The following is a 20,077-nucleotide window of genomic DNA, read 5'->3' as shown; positions in this document are numbered from 1 at the left end:
TGGCCTTTTAGATGACAGGTTGTATTGGGCAAGATCTGGTGGATAGGAGTGTTAGGGGGGTGACAGGTGGTGATTGATGGGTGTCTCAGGGGGTGGTTAGAGGGGAAAATAGATGCAATCAATGCACTGGGGAGGTGATCGGAAGGGGGTCTGAGGGTTTGGCCAAGTGATCAGGAGCCCACACGGGGCAAATTAGGGCCTGATCTGATGGGTAGGTGTGCTAGGGGGTGACAAGAGGTGATTGATGGGTGTCTCAAGGTGTGATTTGAGGGGGGAATAGATGCAAGCAATGCACTGGCGAGGTGATCAGGGCTGGGGTCTGAGGGTGTTCTGAGGGTGTGGGCGGGTGATTGAGTGCCCTAGGGGCAGATAGGGGTCTAAACTGATAGGTAGCAGTGACAGGGGGTGATTGATGGGTAATTAGTGGGTGTTTAGGGTAGAGAACAGATGTAAACAATGCATTTGAGAGGTGATCTGACGTCTGATCTGCAGGCGATCTATTGGTGTGGGTGGGTGATCAGATTGCCCGCAAGGGGCAGGTTGATGGGTGGCAGTGACAGGGGGTGATTGATGGGTGATTGACAGGTGATCAGTGGGTTATTACAGGGAAGAACATATGTAAATAATGCACTAACGAATTGTTAAGGGGGGTCTGAGGGCAATCTGAGCGTGTAGGCGGGTGATTGGGTGCCCGCAAGGGGCAGATTAGGGTCTGATCTGATGGGTAACAGTGACAGGTGGTGATAGGGGGTGATTGATGGGTAATTAGTGGGTGTTTAGGGTAGAGAACAGATGTAAACACTGCACTTGGGAGGTGATCTGACGTCGGATCTGCGGGCGATCTATTGGTGTGGGTGGGTGATCAGATTGCCCGCAAGGGGCAGGTTAGGGGCTGATTGATGGGTGGCAGTGACAGGGGGTGACTGATGGGTGATTGACAGGTGATCAGGGGGATAGATGCATACAGTACACAGGGGGGGGGGGGGTCTGGGGAGAATCTGAGGGGTGGGGGTGATCAGGAGGGAGCAGGGGGCCGTTTAGGGAATAAAAAAAAATAGTGTTTACAGATAGTGACAGGGAGTGATTGATGGGTGATTGGGTGCAAACAGTGGTCTGGGGGGTGGGCGGGGGGTGGGGGGGTCTGAGGAGTGCTGCTGGCGATCAGGGGGCAGGGGGGGGGGGGGCGAATCAGTGTGCTTGGGTGCAGACTAGGGTGGCTGCAGCCTGCCCTGGTGGTCCCTCAGACACTGGGACCACCAGGGCAGGAGGCAGCCTGTATAATACACTTTGTATACATTACAAAGTGTATTATACACTTTGTATGCGGCGGTCCGGGTGCTAGCAACCTGCCGGCGCTTTCGAGCGGCCGGCGGGTTACAGCGCGAGGGTGCGGAGCCAGGCGCCGGTGGCTGATCGCGTCACAAATGACGCGATCGCTCCGCCCATGCCCGTACAAGGACCGCCGCCTCTGTGCATGCGGCGGTCCTTGCGGGATCCACTTGCCGGCCGCCCCTGTGCAGTGGGCGGTCGGCAAGTGGTTAAGCTCTTTATACCTTGCAGGTGGTTCTGGGTCACTATGAGCTGTATTCCTTTGATTTGTAGACTGTATTTTATTAATTAATCAGTAATGCTTACACTCATTATACACTCATAAAGCACATACATTTGTAATATGACAAAAATAGCACAAATATAGCTGTATTTTTGTCTTGATGATGTCTCTAATGAATGAGGGCTCCTTGTATTATTAAAACAAACCACATTTTCTGTGCACTTGAACTTTCATTTGTAAAGCATTCAAATGTATTATTTTGACAATTTTCTTCTAAGCGTGCGGTGTATGGATTTTAAAAATACTTTTTAATGCAATTATTATAATATTGCCTATGTTACAGAAACCAGTCAAACGTAAGAAGAATGCACACTGCTGTGAAACTGAATGAAATTGTGGTAAACAGATCTCAATACGCTCAGTTGGTTTTGTTAAATATGCCTGGACCACCTAAGAATAAACAAGGAGATGAAAATTGTATCCTTAAACTTGATTTTCTTTTTCACTGGTATAGCGATTTAAAGGACAACTGAATTGAGAGGTATATGGAGGCTGCCATATGTATTTCCTTTTAAACAATATCAGTTGCCTGGCAGGCCTGCTGATCTAATTGACTGCAGAATAACACCGGAAACAAGCATGCAGCTAATCTTGTCAGATCTGACAATAATGTCAGAAACACCTGATCTGCTGCATATTTGTTCGGGGTCTGTGGTAAGCAAAATAACATGTATAATGTCTTACGCATGATGATTAAATTGTAATTCATGGCATGTATTGTATTACATTCTACTCCAGTGGTTCCCAACCTTTTATGAGGTATCGCCCCTTAGGGGAAGACGACTCACCCCTGTCGCCCCCTTTTCTTAGTACGGTATACCCTTACGCCAGGTGGTGGTGCCAGTGGAGGGGGGTAGCGCTGTGACCTTGCCAGCTAAAAATAGCCGGTGACTCAACTACTTTGCCCCAATTCCCTTACCGGTGTAATGTCAGCTATTGCAGCCCCGCACGTTGTGCAGCCCCGCATGCGCACCACGTACACTCCCGAAATTTTCAGGGGAGGGAGGGGACCCCCAGATCTAGATCTGTGCCGAATTGCAGCCCCCGAGCCCCGCTGGTTCCCGAGACTGATTGCAGCAAACCTATCTTGGGAACTAGCGGGGCTCGGGGGCTGCAATTCGACACAGAGCTAGATCTGGGATCTCCTCCCTCCCCTGAAAATTTCGGGAGTGTACATGGTGCGGAAGCGGAGATATTTCAGGTAAATAATATCTAACTTCCCACTGAGCATGCGCAATACTCAGTGAGGAAGGCTGCTTCCAGGCTGCAATATCTGACATTACACCAGCGCGTGACCAACGAGCCCTGAGGAATTACGCAACTCTATCATGCACACTTGCATATTTTATACAGATCATATTTTTTGCCCATAATTTTCTTAAAAACGAGTGACACTGCGACACTTTATTTTTTCTGCCTTTTCATACTGATCGCCCCCCTGTCGCCCCCCACAAATTTAACGCCCCCCTTAGAACCCAAATCGCCCACCTTGGGGGCGATTGCCCCCAGGTTGGGAACCACTGTTCTACTCTATTTGTGCGGTAAAACATTATGTTCATTATTAAGCATACCGCGGTTCTACCCCATGTGTACATGCTGTGTCATTCCTTCTTAGAAATAGGCTGTGCCCCTTTTTAATTTTTCTCACTTGAAGGATTAAGAATTCAGGTAAGCAAATTACAATTTCTCTCTAGTACAGGGTGTCAAACCCAAATACAAAGTGGGCCGAAATTGAACACTTGGACCAAGTCGTGGGCCAATCTCAATGTCTAGTGGGTACCCATCTCCCCATAGATTTCCCTGTTGCCAATTGACCCCCTCTCTCCCGCATACAGTTCCCTGGTGTCTAGTGGCCACCTTCCCATATGTAGTTCCCTGGTGTCTGTCTGTTTTCCCACCCATCCATATACAGTTCCCTGGTGTCTCGTGGCCCCCTCCTTCCTCTAAATAGTTCCCTGGTGTCTAATGCCTACTTTCTCCCCTGTACAGTTCCCTGCTGTCTAGTGCCCTCCTCCCTCCCCTACACAGTTCCTTGGTGTCTAGTGGTCCCCCTACCACCCCTAAACTGTTCCCTGGTGTCTAGTATTTTCAATCTCACCACTAGTTTCCTGGTGTGTAGTGGTTCCCCCCTTATACCCCTAAATCGTTCTCTGGTGTCTAGTGACCCTCCCTCCCTCTTTCCTCTATAAAGTTCACTGGTGTGTAGTGGTTTCCCTCTACCTCCCCCATATGACGTCTATGGTTATCTAGGGCTTCACCTCCAATATAGCTTCTCTTGTGGTCTGGAGTGGGCCAAATCTAATGCAGTCAGTAGGGAAACCACTTGCAGGCCAAGTTTGATCAAGAGAAAATACAACACACAATAAAATGAACAAAAATTACAGGAAAAGAGTGTTGGGGAGATATTTGCATGAACGTCAAGTGGTAGCAAACTATATTGGATCAAGTAGGCAAAAGGGGGATGTATATGTAATAAGAGGGCAAAAATTGCAGTGATAGGCTTTCAGCAGCAATCCCGTAACATGAACCCAAGGCTTGTTATCCTAACAATAAAGCAAGATGATTGTCTTTTTGCACAATTAATTGAATAATGTCACTTCCATGCATGATTAACTGTTCTCTTAAAGCGGTTTAACACCCAGTATTACAACTTTGCTTTAAAAGATTGCTTACAGCTTACAAACTATTATGCCAGATTTTTTTTTAAGCAGAAATTCACTGAATGGGTTAAACATGACATTTTAGTGTTGGATTTAACTAGGAATCCGCATCCGTTCTTATCTGTAGTACATCTGTAGATACAAATGTATCTTTATTTGGAATACAAATAGACCTTTGAAAAGCCTGCTGGGGAAAGCCCTCTTTGTTCTCTCAGAGCAGTGTTTGTTACATTGTAGATAGATACATTTGTAACTATCTACAATGGTCTACCCAAACAACAAACCGTGGTTCTCCAACAAGCTACGGCTATTGCGCAAGCGCAAGGAGGCGGCGCACAAGGATGGCAACCAGGAGGACTTCAGGAAGGCAAGGAACGCTCTGAAACGAGAGCTGAGAGACGCAAAAAAGGAGTTCGCTGAAAAGCTGAAGCAGAACCTGCGCTCGAACGACTCACGAGCCGTGTGGCTAGGGCTCAAGGCCGCCACCAACTACAAGCCCCCACCGCAACACGCTTCACCCAGCTCTGAGCTAGCTGAAGAACTAAGCAGATTTTACTGCAGGTTCGAGAGACAGGCTGAGCCCGGGGGACACCCAACACCTCTGACCCTCCCCCCAGTCCACGCAAATAGTGACACAAGTAGCGAAGACCCACTCCCTCTGGTAGTGGGCGAGGCAGATGTCCGGCGCCTCCTGTCCAAGCTAAAGGCCAGGAAAGCCTCGGGCCCCGACGGTGTGTCTCCAGCCTGCCTCAAGACCTGTTCATGGCAACTTGCTCCCATCCTTTCCGCAATCTTCAGTAAGTCACTGGCAGAGGGCAGAGTCCCTGCGTGCTACAAGAGGTCCACCATCGTACCCGTGCCAAAGAAACAAGGCATCACGGACCTCAACAACTTCAGGCCTGTGGCCCTGACGTCTGTCATCATGAAGTCACTAGAGAGAGTGGTCTTATCCATCCTCAAGCTATCCACCCTGCCCCTTCTGGACCCTCTCCAGTTTGCCTACAGGGCAAATAGGTCTACTGATGACGCCTTAAACATCTGCCTGGAATACATCCTTAACCACCTCGACAGACCAGATGCGTATGCCAGAGTACTGCTACTAGACTTCAGCTCGGCTTTTAACACCATATGCCCACACATCCTTCAGAATGTCCTGGCCACACTTGGGGTCCACCCCACCCTACGCTCATGGATCACGGATTTTCTTACTGGGAGATCCCAAGTTGTCAGACTGGGGGACATCTACTCCAGGGAAATGAGAACCAACACAGGGGCACCCCAGGGCTGCGTCCTGTCTCCACTGCTGTTCTCCCTCTACACAAACAACTGTAGATCCACGGCGGACTCTGTCAAAGTCATAAAATTTGCTGACGACACTACCATTGTGGGTCTCGTCACCAAAGACAATATCCAGGAGTATCAGCAGCAGGTGGAGAGAATATGCCACTGGTGCATAGAGAACAGTCTGGTGCTCAACAAAGCCAAAACTGTCGAGCTAATAATTGACTTTAGGAAATCCGCTCCCACTCCACCTCCCATCTACATCGATGGCGCCGAGGTGGCCAGAGTGGCCTGTGCTCGCCTTCTGGGCACCACCATCTCCAGAGATCTCAGTTGGAAGGCCAACATTACGGCAACCCAGCGGAAGGCCCAGCAGAGGCTGTTCTTCCTCCGCCAACTGCGGAAGTTCGGCATGGCGCAGGAGATTCTAACTTGCTTCTACTCCTCCACCATTGAATCGATCCTCTGCTCCTCCATCTTGGTCTGGTATGCGGGAGCCACTGCCAGTGACAGACACAAACTACAGAGGATCATCAAGTCGGCGGAGAGGATCATTGGGAGACCTCTGCCTCCACTTGACCTCCTGTATAACTCAAGACTGGGTGCCAGGGCGCTTAAGATCGCAAGTGACCCCTCGCACCCAGGCCACGGGTTCTTCTCCCCACTACCATTGGGCAGGAGACTTCGGGCCATCCCCACTAAGACCACCAGACACAAGAACTCCTTCTTCCCTGCAGCTGTCAGCCTCCTGAACTCCCGTAACATTCTCCCACCCTCTATCTGTGCCTTACCACCTGCACAGTAGTAGTCTGTAATAAATACGCTTTTCGAAGCAACCTGCCATCACCCCTAACTGATTGGACTTTGTCCCTGCACCCTGGTTAGAATCCAGCAGTGTCCTGGAATAATGCTTACGTCTGCTGAATGTATATTTGTGTACATACATTTCCTCGTTCTTGAGTGCAATATTCCTGAGTACGATGTTTTTTACTGTCTGTCCCTTTGTATTGCACTGTATTTGTGATGCTCTATTTTGCCTATGTACCTTTCAGAGCTATGTATTGTGCCAAACCCAATTCCGGGCATGACCCAGTCATGCTTGGCGAAATAAAACTATTCTGATTCTGATTCTGAACTAAACAAGCAAGCACGAGGAGCATTTCTAGCTAAATGCAGCACTAAAATGTCATGTTTAATCCATTCAGTGAATTTCTGCAAAAAAAAAAAATCTGGCATAATAGTTTATAAGCTGTAAGCAATCTTTTAAAGCAAAGTTGAAATGCTGGGTGTTAGACCACTTTAATGCAGGGCTGCCCAATAGGTCGATCACGATCTACCGGTAGATCGCGACCACCCTCAGAGTACTCTTGTTACAATCTTTACTCCGCAGCTGCGGCTGTCAGATTTTGCTGCCATCGCAGCATCAGTGAGGAGAGGGGAGGCGTGGCTGAAAGGGAGGCGTGGCTCGAATGGAAAGGGCAGCAAATGAGGAGACAGCATCTCCTCCCCCTCTAGGCTGCCTGTGATGAGACGTGTACAGAGTCTCCTCCCCGCCAGGCTGCCTGTGAGGCTGTGAGATTTTCAGTGTGCCTTCCCCCCCTCCAGACGTCTCCTACCCTCAGGCAGAGAGAAGTGCACAGGGTGGCCAAATAGCTTCAGACGGGTTCTGAAGCCGACTGCTGTGTTTTAAGGAAGTAAAAGGATTGTGTGCTAGGATGGGGAGGGGGGATTTTGCAGTTATTTGGTATGGGGGCAGAAGAGTTCTGTGACTGCAAATAGCTGTGTGTGTGTAAGTGTGCATGCACATATGTATGCACGTGTGTGTATATATATATATATATATATATATATATATATATATATATATATATATATATGTATGTATGTATGTATGTATGTATGTGTGTGTGTGTTTGAGATGCTGTGTGTGGGAGGGGAAGTCGAGACACTGTGTGTGTGGTGGTGGGGGGGGGGGGGAGTAGAGACACTGTGTGTGTGTGGTGGGGGGGGGGGGGAGTCGAGACTGTGTGTGTGTGTTGGGGGGGGGGGGGTAGATCTCCTGGGCTCGGACATTTTTAGAGTAGCTCGCGAACCGAAAAAGTGTGGGCACCCCTGTCTTAATGGATATGCAGCTGGAGTGATGATCCGGCATGAAGAGATTTTCCGCTATTTCAGCAGTTAGTAATGCATAAGTGGAGGAGCAGGACAATATGCAGCAAAAAGACATTTTAAATCAAGCAGGAAGCAGCAGTTCAGTTGCATGAATAGTGCTAATGCCTTTAAGGACAACTATCAAAGTTAACCAAAATTCTCACATATATTTCCAGTAATTACTAGCAAATAGCAATACAAAGGCTTCTTTTTTCTTCATCTTTTCATGTTTTATGTGAAGAAAATATTACATTTATAGAGAACAGTTTTCACTGTGGGCATTACTATGGAGGATGCACTGTGACCAGCACATCCAGCATACAGGAACAATCTTCACTGGCTGTAATACTGTGATAGAAAGCAGAAATAAAGCTTTAAATATGTGTGTAAATAACTCATCAGCTGCAGCTCTGTGTGCCTGATTTTGTGTCTCTCTCTTTCTCTCTCTGCCTCGCAGTGTTAAGGCAACAGTTTACAGACAGGAAGAGCTCATTCTGAATGGTAGGGGGGAAACATGCAAGTACAGGCCCTTCTCTTCAGATTCTTTCTCTGTAGCTGACAAATCTCTCAGGCTAAGTTCACAGTGGGACGTTAAAGTTGCACGTTAAAACAGCATTTAACGCAGAATAACTCACTGCAATGAAAAATCAATGCCCCGTTCACAGTGCACACGTTACGTTAGTGACTAACGCTGCACGTTAAGTAAAAGTACTGCATGCAGTGCGTTATACACTTTATTAGCTGCGTTGGACTGTTTGCACATGCTCAGTAATGACTTGGATGCATACTTTTCATTGCCTGTATTTCTTACTGTATCTGCTGTATGCGACGGTAACGCTGCGTTGCCACTTTTTGGGCGCGTTGCAAGCTTGCGGTGCGCCTTTAACGTGGCATCAAAACGCAACGTCCCGCTGTGAATCTAGCCTCAAGTGTTCTCATATGATCTATCAGAAAGCAGTGTGTGTGTGTAAGAATTGCAGAAACAAACAGTAAATCATTCCTCTGTGAATAGTGATAGAAAAGTGGAACCTATCTACATGGTATAGATCTAGCATCAATGTCGACATAAACTGTTACAAACAGGTGGTAAAGAAGGTATTTTTTTCACACAGGCTGTGATGAGAAACTTCCAAAAAGCTTTCAATTGTTGCTGGCTAAAAGCTCTAAAGGTATGTGGGGTTTACAAAAGTACAGTTTATTTGATAGTTAAACCAATGCAACAATAGAACATAGTAGGTTGCAGTTCACAGAATTGAATGCAGCAGTGATCCAGGAAAAGCTTTGCACATAGCAACTGTAAGCAAAAGTATAAATGTATACTGTAAGTATAGCAGAAACTGCTGGCTGCAGAGTGATGGTGATATTACTGCTCAGCAGACTCACAGTCCTTTGGTTGTCCACCATCTTTAAATCGAAGATGAAAAATTATCTCCTAGGTGAAAACTCAGGTGACAAAGTGAATTGCATATGGCCCCCAGAGTGGAAATAAATTAACTATTGACCTTTTTATCTTTTCCCCTCACAGTAAAAAGGCCAGGTATCTGCTTAGGAAAGTGTTTTATCGCTGTAATCTGTTATCAGTGAGCCGACTGAGTCCTGACTCGAGAAAAACTGTCAGTTCCATAGCTAATTATAAACTCTTTCAGGCAGGTGAAAAAGAAAAGGAGCACAGCATAAGTGTCTGTATGTTTGCCACTGTATATGCACATGTCTATTTCATCATGTCACATGCCATCTCTGGTACACTTTAAGGGCTCTCGACTTGGTGGCATTAACCACTTGAGGACCACAGTCTTTTCGCCCCTTAAGGACCAGGGCCTTTTTCTCCATTCAGACCACTGCAGCTTTCACGGTGTATTGCTCGGTCATACAACCTACTATCTAAATGAATTTTACCTCCTTTTCTTGTCACTAATACAGCTTTCTTTTGGTGCTATTTGATTGCTGCTGCGAGTTCTAGTTTTTATTATATTCATCAAAAAAGACATGAATTTTGTCAAAAAAATTATTTTTTTTACTTTCTGTGCTGACATTTTTCAAGTAAAGTAAAATTTCTGTATACATTTTTGTCCAAATTTATTGTGCTACATGTCTTTGATAAAAAAAAAAACAAAAAAAAACCATTCAGTGTATATTTATTGGTTTGGGTAAAAGTTATAGCGTTTACAAACTATGGAGCCAAAAGTGAATTTTCCCATTTTGAAGCATCTCATGAGGTGCTAAAATTCCAGAATAGTATAAATACCCCCAAATGACCCCATTTTGGAAAGAAGACAACCCAAAGTATTCACTGAGAGGCATGGTGAGTTCATAGAAGATTTTTTGTCACAAGTTAGCGGAAAATGACACTTTGTGACACAAAAAAAAAAAGTTTCCATTTCTGCTAACTTGTGACAAAAAAAAAAATGAAATCTGCCACGGACACACCATGGCCCTCTCTGAATACCTTGAAGTGTCTACTTTCCAAAATGGGGTCATTTGTGGGGTGTGTTTACTGTCCTGGCATTTTGGGGGGTGCTAATTTGTAAGCACCCCTTTAAAGCCTAAAGGTGCTCATTGGACTTTGGGCCCCTTAACGCAGTTAGCGCAGTTAGGCTGCAAAAAAGTGCCACACATGTGGTATTGCCGTACTCAGGAAAAGTAGTATAATGTGTTTTGGGGTGTATTTTTTACAAATACCCATGCTGGGTGGGAGAAATATCACTGTAAATTACAATGTTTTGATTTTTTTTTTACACACAATTGTCCATTTACAGACCGATTTCTCCCACCCAGCATGGGTATGTGTAAAAATACACCCCAAAACACATTATACTACTCCTGAGTACAGCGATACCACATGTGTGGCACTTTTTTGCACCCTAACTGCGCTAAGGGGCCCAAAGTCCAATGAGTACCTTTAGGATTTCACAGGTCATTTTGAGACATTTGGGTTCAAGACTACTCCTCACGGTTTAGGGCCCCTAAAATGCCAGGACAGTATAGGAACCCCATAAATGACCCCATTTTAGAAAGAAGACACCCCAAGGTATTCCGTTAGGAGTATGGTGAGTTCATAGAAGATTTTATTTTTTGTCACAAGTTAGCGGAAAATGACACTTTGTGAAAACAATTAAAATCAATTTCTGCTAACTTGTGACAAAAAATAAAATCTTCTATGAACTCACCATACTCCTAACGGAATACCTTGGGGTGTCTTTTTTCTAAAATGGGGTCACTTGTGGGGTTCCTATACTGCCCTGGCATTTTAGGGGCCCAAAACCATGAGTAGTCTGGAAACCAAATGTCTCAAAATGACTGTTCAGGGGTATAAGCATCTGCAAATTTTGATGACAGGTGGTCTATGAGGGGGCACATTTTGTGGAACCGGTCATAAGCAGGGTGGCCTCTTAGATGACAGGTTGTATTGGTCCTGATTTGATGGATAGGAGTGCTAGGGGGGGTGACAGGAGGTGATTTATGGGTGTCTCAGGGGGTGGTTAGAGGGGGAAATAGATGCAATCAATGCACTGGGGAGGTGATCGGAAGGGGGTCTGAGGGTTTGGCCGAGTGATCAGGAGCCCACACGGGGCAAATTAGGGCCTGATCTGATGGGTAGGTGTGCTAGGGGGTGACAGGAGGTGATTGATGGGTGTCTCAAGATGTGATTAGAGGGGGGAATAGATGCAAGCAATGCACTGGCGAGGTGATCAGGGCTAGGGTCTGAGGGTGTGGGCGGGTGATTGGGTGCCCAAGGGGCAGATTAGGGTCTGATCTGATGGGTAGCAGTGACGGGGGTGATAGTGGGTGATTAGATGGCAGAACAGATGTAAACAATGCACTTTGGAGGTGATCTGAGGGTAGATCTGCGGGCGATCTGATAGTGTGGGAGGGTGATCAGATACCCGTAAGAGGCAGGTTAGGGTCTGATCTGATAAGTGGCAGTGACAGGTGGTGAATGACGGGTGATTGACAGGTGATTACAAGGGAGAATAGATGTATACAGGACACAGGGTGGGGGTCTGGGGGGGGGGGGGGGGGGTCTGAGGTCGTTCTGAGGGTGTGGGCGGGTGATAAGGGTGATTGGGTGCCCTAGGGGCAGATAGGGGTCTGATCTGATGTGTAGCAGTGACAGGGGGTGATTGATGGGTGATCAGTGGGTGATTAGATGGCAGAACAGATGTAAACAATGCACTTTGGAGGTGATCTGAGGGTAGGTCTGCGGGCGATCTGATGGTGTGGGAGGGTGATCAGATGCCCGTAAGAGGCAGGTTAGGGTCTGATCTGATAAGTGGCAGTGACAGGTGGTGATTGACGGGTGATTGACTGGCGAATGACAGGTGATTGACAGGTGATTACAGGGGAGGATAGATGTATACAGTACATGGAGGGGGGGTCTGGGGGGGACCTGATAGTGGGGGGGGGGGTGATCAGGAGCCCCCAGGGGGAAGTTTAGGGACTAGTTAAAAATTTATTAGGGGGGTGATTGGGTGCAAACAGGGGTCTGAGGGGTGGGGTCTGAGAAGTGCTATAGGCGATCAGAGGGAAGGGGGGGGGGGGGGATCAGTGTGCTTGGGTGCTCACCTGCGTGGCTGCAGCCTGCCCTGGTGATCCCTCGATAACTGGGACCACCAGGGCAGGAGGCAGCCTGTATAATACGTTTTGTATACATTACAAAGCGTATTATACGCTTTAGATGTGGAGATCCGGTAGCTAGTAACCCACCGGCACTTCCGAACGGCCGGCGGGTTACAGCGCGAGGGGGCGGAGCCTGTCGCCGCATAACCACGCCTGCTGCCGCCGATGGGCGTATGGTGGTCGTTTGGGCCCAGCCCTTGCCGCCGCCCATCGGCTTAAGGCGGTCGGCAAGTGTTTAACTCGTAATCCTGATATTTGGACGAACTGGTCTAATAATTTCATTACTGTATAAGGAGAATTAGTGTGGCGTGTACTATAAACTATTAAATCGTTTGGTAGTAAAGTGGTTAAACCATGCACATTGTTTGGCTGTCCTGCTGATCTACTGCCTCTAATACTTTTGGCCATAGACCCTGAACAAACATGCAGATCAAATGTGTCTGACTGGATTAGCTGCATGCTTGTTTCACGTGTGTTATTCAGATGCATGAAAGATCAGCAGGATTGCCAGGCAACTGGTATTGTTTAACCACTTCACCCCCGATTGTTTTTACCCTTATGCTAAGCATAGACGGTTCGTTTTTTTGTTTAATCCGATGACCTGCCGGATAGATTCCCCGCTCGATCCCCTGCGGGCGGGGAATCGAGTAGCTGATAAGGGATGCCCGTGTGGACGAGCGAAGATCGATCCGCGCGCATGTGCGGACGAGCGGTGACGCGCCGGCATCGAGCCAGCGGCGCATAAACGTGCCGTGTATGCCCGGCATAACGGACCAGAGCAAGTTCCATCTGTCAGCGCTCCTCTCTTTCATTCGCCAATAACGTTATAACTACTTATCACACCAAAATGATCTGTACCTTGTTTTTTTGCCACAAATTAGGCTTTTGTGGTGGGCAATATTTGTTTTCAGTAATTTTTTTACTTTCTTAGCATTTTAGAGGGAAAAACAAGGAAAAAAAGAAAAAAATACACTATTTCTCCAATTCCATTCCCTATAGTTTTAAAATAAACAATGCTACTGTAAATAAAACCCACACATTTTATTAGTCAATATGTCTAGGTTATTACGTTTAAATTATGTCCCTAGTACAATGTATGGTGACAATATATTATTTTGAACTAAAGGTGTATTTTTTTTCTTTGTTGTATTTTGAATAATTACAAGCCTTTATTTAGAAAACAGCAATATATCCCCATGCCAGACATGGGGATAAAGAAAATGGAGTCCCTAAACGTAATGACTTGTTTTTGTTTTGTTATTTTGTTCATTATTAATTAATTCTGTCATTATTTTTTTCGCAAGTGTTTTATTTTGGTTACTATGGGGGGGGGGGGGGGGGGGGGGGCATGTGAGGGGGAAGGAGGTATTTATTTATATGTATTTAATGTAAAAAGGTGTTAAATGTAGTGTAAAATGTGTATTTTTATTTTTGTATGTATTTTTTGTCCACTAGATGTTCTCACAACCCAAGTCTGTGTGCTTTGAGCAAGCACACGGACAGTGTAGTTTCAGGAAAGATCATTGGCTTCTCTTTAAAGCCATGATCTTTCCCTTAGAGGCACTTTGATTGGTTCAGGGAATACTTTTTCCCTTTCATTAATCGTGGCTCTCTGAGACCTGATGGGTACCTGAGAGTGTGTTCATGTGCACGGCAGCGGAGGACGTTTTAAAACAACCTGTGGTCCGTTAAAGCAGATCCGAGATGAAAAACTAACTATAGCAAGTAACCTGTCTATATATCTTATCTAAAGTGTAGATGGTTTACACCAGTGGTCCTCAAACTAAGGTCCGTGAGCCGAATGTGGCTCCTTGAGGCTTTTTTACCGGCCCCCCCACACACAAAATGTATTACTTATAGATGCGGTCAGCTACATGTTTAAATATTGGTGGTCTGCATATAGAATAGCAATGCTGGCACCACCCATTCACATGGAAGCCAGAAAGCAGTAATTTGCTGTTTTCCAATCAAATTCCACATCAGGTGACACTGCTGTCCAATAGGACTGCAGGTTGTCAACTGGGTGTGCTTCACTGTCTGGCCCACAAAGACTTCAACATCATTTTATGTATACTCTGGCCCCCAGCAGTCTGAAGTATATTGACCTGGCCCTCTACCCAAAACGGTTGGGGATCCCTGGTTTACACAGTAAATCTAGCTTTTAATCAGCTTCAACAGTATATGATTATTTCTTTCTGTGATCAAATGAGAGCAGCCATATTCTGCTTGTCATCATTACACAGCCAAGCTGCTCTGTATCTTCACCCCTCAGCCTGTGAAAACTCCACTCCCCTCTCCGCCCCTCTCTGCCTCCTTGCCTCTGAAATCTCAGCAGTTCCCGGCTGGTAACTCCTCCTCCTGCGGGGAAAGCCTCCTCCTCCCCAGACTGAGCTCCCATGAGCACTTGCTACATGGGACTCAGAATGCTTAGGCGCTGGATATGTGGGTGCAACTTGTTTCGTTTATAGGGAACTAGGGCATTAAAACAAACAAAAAAAAAAGTATTTGGCTTAAGGAATGCCCTATAAAGTATATGTAAGGCAGAGTTGGCCTTTGGGGGGGCAAGTGGGGTGACAGGACCTGAAGAGGTACCATGCTCATTTTGGTGGTGGTGAAGGAAGGATGTACAGAAGTCTAGCTGTTTGTGTTCTGAGCAGTGTGTCATTAACAAATACTCAGATCTTCCTATTTTGTGTTATGCTTTTTATATTTTGCACCGACCTCTCTCCCTGACCTCCCTTATTGGTTGGGTTTTTGTCTTCAGCATACTTTACTGTACTTTGCCATTTGCATTCTTGTAATGAATTTCTGCAATGACATGAAGCTTTCCAAATGTCAGATTAAGGTAACGTGCAAGAACCTCAGCCTGAGGGCCCCAGGGGCATTTAGGTCAGTCCAGCATGGACTGGAGCCAGAGGGGGCTCAGGTTGGAGCTATGTTTTTGGTGCTATGTTTAATGGTGAGCTAGGGATTGGTACAGGCTGGCTGGGGAGCTTGTGGTGTGTACCTGAGTGGCTAGGGGTGAGTGTTAAGCCGGATGGGAAACTGTGGATGGGTGCTAGGCTGGCTGGGGACCTGGAGATGGGTGATAGGCTGCCTTGGAGAGCTGGAGATTGTTGCTAGGCTGGCTGGGGAGCAAGGGATGGGTTCTAAGCTGGCTGAAGAGCTGGGGATGGATACTCCGCTGGTTGGGGAGCTGAGGATGGGTACTAGGCTGACTGGAGAGCTGGGGATGGGTGCTAGGCTGGCTGGGGATGGATACTAGGCTGGCTGAGGAGCTGTGGATGGGTGGTGGGCTGCCTTGGAGAGCTTGGGGATTGGTGCTAGGTTGCCTTGGAGAGCTGGAGATTGTTGTGAGGCTGGCTGAGGAGTTGGGGGTGGGTATAAGGCTGGTTGAGGAGCTGGGGATGGGTGCTAGGCTGGTGAGTGTGTCTGGATAGAAATACAAACTTTGGACTCCCCATTCAGCTTAGCACCAATCCCAGGCCAGCCTAGAACCCATCAGTTGGTTAAAGGGGAACTTCATCCTAAACAAACCTACTGTCATTAAGTTAAATTAGTTATGGTAATTAAAATAGGTAATATAATCTCTTACCCACCCTGTGTTAAAAGAACAGACAAATGTTTGTCATTTCATGGGGGCAGCCATCTTTTTGGTTGAAAGGAGGTGACAGGCAGCATGAGACACAGTTCCAACTGTCCTGTGTCCTGATCACCCCTCCCAGCTGCGCGCGCTAGGCTTCAAATCTCAAATTCAAAAATAAAGACTTGCACCAAAACAGCAGAACGAGAACAACATCATCAGAATCCCCATACAACATCATCAGAATCCCCATCATGCTTTGCACAGCATCAGGGGAAAAATGCCCGGGCAGTTTTCTTCTGTGCAGCTAAAAATGAGGCTTGGGTGAGAAAAACAAAGTTCTGATGCTGTGAAACTGTTAAAGAAACACCAGGCCTTTTCAGTACTGCTGAGTAGATTTTTAGTCTGGAGGTTCACTTTAACCACTTCCCGACCGCCTAACGCACAGCGGCGGCCGGGAAGTGTACCCTGCAAGGACCAGCTCACCCACAGAGGCGGCGGTCCTTGTAAGGGCATGGGCGGAGCGATCGCGTCATCCGTGACGCGATCCTCCGCCGGCTCCTGACGCCGCTCACCCGCCGCAACATCCCGCCGGCTATACGGAAGCGCCGGCGGGATGTTAAACCGACGATCGCCGCATACAAAGTGTATAATACACTTCGTAATGTTTACAAAGTGTATTATACAGGCTGCCTCCTGCCCTGGTGGTCCCAGTGTCCGAGGGACCACCAGGGCAGGCTGCAGCCACCCTAGTCTGCACCAAGCACACTGATTTCCCCCCCCTGCCCCCTGATTCGCCCACAGCACCCCTCAGACCCCCCCCCCCCCCCTGCACACCCTCAGACCCATGTTTACACCCAATCACCCCCCTAATCACCCATCAATCACTCCCTGTCACTATCTGTCAACGCTATTTTTTTTTATCCCCTGTCCCCTGCTCCCTCCTGATCACCCCCCACCCCTCAGATTCTCCCCAGACCCCCCCCCCCCACATGTACTGTATGCATCTATCCCCCCTGATCACCTGTCAATCACCCGTCAATCACCCCCTGTCACTGCCACCCATCAATCAGCCCCTAACCTGCCCCTTGCAGGCAATCTGATCACCCACCCACCCACACCAATAGATCGCCCGCAGATCCGACATCAGATCACCACCCAAACGCAGTGTTTACATCTATTCTCTCCTCTAAACGCCCACTAATTACCCATCAATCACCCATCAATCACCCCCTATCACCACCTGTCACTGTTACCCATCAGATCAGACCCTAATCTGCCCCTTGCGGGCACCCAATCACCCGCCTACACGCTCAGTTTGCCCTCAGACCCCCCCTTATCAATTCGCCAGGGAATTATTTACATCTGTCCTTCCCTGTAATAACCCACTGATCACCTGTCAATCACCCCCTGTCACTGCCACCCATCAATCACCCCATGTCACTGCCACCCATCAATCAGCCCCTAACCTGCCCCTTGCGGGCAATCTGATCACCCACCCACACCAATAGATCGCCCGCAGATCCGACATCAGATCACCACCCAAGCGCAGTGTTTACATCTATTCTCTCCTCTAAACGCCCACTAATTACCCATCAATCACCCCCTATCACCACCTGTCATTGTTACCCATCAGATCAGACCCTAATCTGCCCCTTGCGGGCACCCAATCACCCGCCTACACGCTCAGATTGCCCTCAGACCCCCCCCCTTATCAATTCGCCAGGGCATTATTTACATCTGTCCTTCCCTGTAATAACCCACTGATCACCTGTCAATCACCCCCTGTCACTGCCACCCCTAACCTGCCCCTTGCGGGCAATCTGATCACCCACCCACACCAATAGATCGCCCGCAGATCCGACATCATATCACCACCCAAGCGCAGTGTTTACATCTATTCTCTCCTCTAAACACCCACTAATTACCCATCAATCACCCATCAATCACCCCCTATCACCACCTGTCACTGCGGGCACCCAATCACCCGCCTACATGCTCAGATTGCCCTCAGACCCCCCCCCCCTTATCAATTCGCCAGGGCATTATTTACATCTGTCCCTCCCTGTAATAACCCACTGATCACCTGTCAATCACCTGTCAATCACCCATCAATCACCCCCTGTCACTGCCACCCATTAATCACCCCCGGTCACTGCCACCCATCAATCAGCCCCTTACCTGCCCCTTGCGGGCAATCTGATCACCCACCCACACCAATAGATCGCCCGCAGATCCGACATCAGATCACCTCCCAAGTGCAGTGTTTACATCTGTTCTCTCCTCCAAACACCCATAATCACCCCTTGTCACTGCTACCATCAGATTAGACCCCTATCTGCCCCTAGGGCACTCAATCACCCGCCCATACCCTCAGCATGACCTCCTGTCACCCCCTAGCACACCTACCCATCAGATCAGGCCCTAATTTGCCCCGTGTGGGCTCCTGATCACTCGGCCAAACTCTCAGATCCCCCTCAGACCCCCTTCCGATCACCTCCCCAGTGCATTCATTGCATCTATTTTCCCCTCATACCACCCCCTGAGACACCCATCAATCACCTCCTGTCACCCCCTAGCACTCCTATCCATCAGATCAGGCCCAATACAACCTGTCATCTAAAAGGCCACCCTGCTTATGACCGGTTCCACAAAATTCGCCCCCTCATAGACCACCTGTCATCAAAATTTTCAGATGCTTATACCCCTGAACAGTCATTTTGAGACATTTGGTTTCCAGACTACTCACGGTTTTGGGCCCGTAAAATGCCAGGGCGGTATAGGAACCCCACAAGTGACCCCATTTTAGAAAAAAAGACACCCCAAGGTATTCTGTTAGGTGTATGACGAGTTCATAGAAGATTTTATTTTTTGTCAAAGGTTAGCGGAAATTGATTTTTATTGTTTTTTTTCACAAAGTGTCATTTTTCACTAACTTGTGACAAAAAATAAAATCTTCTATGAACTCACCATACTCCTAACGGAATACCTTAGGGTGTCTTCTTTCTAAAATGGGGTCACTTGTGGGGTTCCTATACTGCCCTGGCATTTTAGGGGCCCTAAACCGTGAGGAGTAGTCTACAAAACAAATGCCTCGAAATGACCTGTGAATAGGACGTTGGGCCCCTTAGCGCACCTAGGCTGCAAAAAAGTGTCACACATGTGGTATCGCCGTACTCAGGACAAGTAGTATAATGTGTTTTGGGGTGTATTTTTACACATACCCATGCTGGGTGGGAGAAATCTCTCTGTAAATGGACAATTGTGTGTAAATAAAATCAAAAGATTGTCATTTACAGAGATATTTCTACAACCCAACATGGGTATGTGTAAAAATACACCACAAAGCACATTATACTACTTCTCCTGAGTACGGCGGTACCACATGTGTGGCACTTTTTTACACCCTAAGTGCGCTAAGGGGCCCAAAGTCCAATGAGTACCTTTAGGATTTCACAGGTCATTTTGCGACATTGTTGGTTTCAAGACTACTCCTCATGGTTTAGGGCCCCTAAAATGCCAGGGCAGTATAGGAACCCCACAAATGACCCCATTCTAGAAAGAAGACACCCAAAGGTATTCCGTTAGGAGTATGGTGATTTCATAGAATATTTTATTTTTTGTCACAAGTTAGCAGAAAATGACACTTTGTGAAAAAAAAACAATTAAAATCAATTTCCGCTAACTTGTGACAAAAATAAAATCTTCTATGAACTCACCATACTCCTAACGGAATACCTTAGGGTGTCTTCTTTCTAAAATGGGGTCATTAGTGGGGTTCCTATACTGCCCTGGCATTTTAGGGGCCCTAAACCGTGAGGAGTAGTCTTGAAACAAAAATGACCTGTGAAATCCTAAAGGTACTCATTGGACTTTGGGCCCCTTAGCGCAGTTAGGGTGCAAAAAAGTGCCACACATGTGGTATCGCTGTACTCGGGAGAAGTAGTACAATGTGTTTTGGGGTGTATTTTTACACATACCCATGCTGGGTGGGAGACATCTCTCTGTAAATGGACAATTGTGTGCAAAAAAAAATCAAAAGATTGTCATTTACAGAGATATTTCTCCCACCCAGCATGGGTATGTGTAAAAATACACCTCAAAACACATTGTACTACTTCTCCTGAGTACGGCAATACCACATGTGTGGCACTTTTTTGCAGCCTAACTGCG

General features: G+C 47.3%; 1 protein-coding gene across 5 annotated transcripts in view; it reads left to right on the top strand.

Moving 5' to 3' along the window:
- SLC12A7 (solute carrier family 12 member 7) overlaps positions 1-20,077 on the top strand; it is a 715,067-nt gene that overhangs the window by 673,407 nt on the left and 21,583 nt on the right. For all 5 annotated transcript variants that reach the window (XM_068236473.1, XM_068236472.1, XM_068236469.1 and 2 more), the window contains one exon: positions 1,896-2,029. In XM_068236473.1, the coding sequence (XP_068092574.1) occupies positions 1,896-2,029 (134 nt within the window). The remainder of the gene's footprint in view (positions 1-1,895; positions 2,030-20,077) is intronic.

This window comes from Hyperolius riggenbachi, chromosome 5 (genome assembly GCF_040937935.1).
Source record: "Hyperolius riggenbachi isolate aHypRig1 chromosome 5, aHypRig1.pri, whole genome shotgun sequence".
Classification (NCBI taxonomy): Eukaryota; Metazoa; Chordata; class Amphibia; order Anura; family Hyperoliidae; genus Hyperolius; species Hyperolius riggenbachi.
This window is presented reverse-complemented; position numbering and strand designations above follow the sequence as displayed.